Source organism: Penaeus monodon, chromosome 23, assembly GCF_015228065.2.
Source record: "Penaeus monodon isolate SGIC_2016 chromosome 23, NSTDA_Pmon_1, whole genome shotgun sequence".
Classification (NCBI taxonomy): domain Eukaryota; kingdom Metazoa; phylum Arthropoda; class Malacostraca; order Decapoda; family Penaeidae; genus Penaeus; species Penaeus monodon.
The window spans coordinates 44,152,566-44,153,400 of NC_051408.1; the positions used below are offsets into that span (position 1 = coordinate 44,152,566).

General features: G+C 50.9%; 1 protein-coding gene across 1 annotated transcript in view; it reads left to right on the top strand.

Annotated features, from left to right (window-relative positions):
• Window positions 1–835, top strand: part of LOC119588327 (cytochrome P450 2L1-like) — a 9,713-nt gene that overhangs the window by 2,266 nt on the left and 6,612 nt on the right. The window contains exon 4 of the mRNA XM_037937017.1: window positions 666–799. Coding sequence (XP_037792945.1) covers window positions 666–799 — 134 coding nt within the window. The remainder of the gene's footprint in view (window positions 1–665; window positions 800–835) is intronic.

Sequence of the window (835 nt, forward strand, 5' to 3'; positions counted from 1 at the left end):
CAATGTCTTCCCCAATGCCACGCTCAGTGTCCTCTCAATCTTCCCCCAATCCTCACCGTCCTCCACGCGCTCCTCCGAATCTTCCTGCTCCTAATGGTCTTCCTGACCTTTTGCTCCCCGGGTCCTCCTAAGCCTCCTCCCAGTCATGTTCCTCTCTTCAGCTCTCTCCTTAAGATCTTCCTCTGTATCTTCCTAAACTCCCCCTCACCAAGGTCAGTGTTCCTTCAATCTTCCTATGCGACCTCCCGATCTTCTCCATCAACGACCTCCTGATCATGTTCCTAATCGTCCTCCTCGAGGCCTTCCTTCGCCGATCTGGTTTCTGTTTTGTCATTCTTTTTATCTCTATTTCGCCGGCTTTCACTCCTGCTCTTTTTTTTAGCAATTTATCTGTCGTTTTCCCGTCTATCTATGGCTTTATATTCTTATCTGTCTCTTAAGCTCTCTATCCGTCTATCTATCCTAATCCTCCTCACCTCCCTAATCTCTGCGCCCTGACCAGGTGGCGCGTGGGCAGCATCTCCTTATCTATCAGTTAAGTTCTCTATTTACTTATCTATCCAATAAACTCTCTATCTGTCTCTCTGTTTATTAAGTCCTATATCTCTCTCTCTGTTGATTAAGTTCTCTGTCTCTCCAACCATCACGTCCTGCGCCCCCGGCAGGTGGCGCGTGGGCAGCCACGTGGTGGTCGGCCTGAACGACTTCCCGCTGATCAAGAGCGTGCTCTCGATGCCGCAGTGCCAGGGGCGCCCCGACCTCTTTACCTTCAACGTCTTCAAGATGAACACCAATTCCGGTGAGTTCCGGCGAAGGCTCTGGCGGGCTCCTGTTC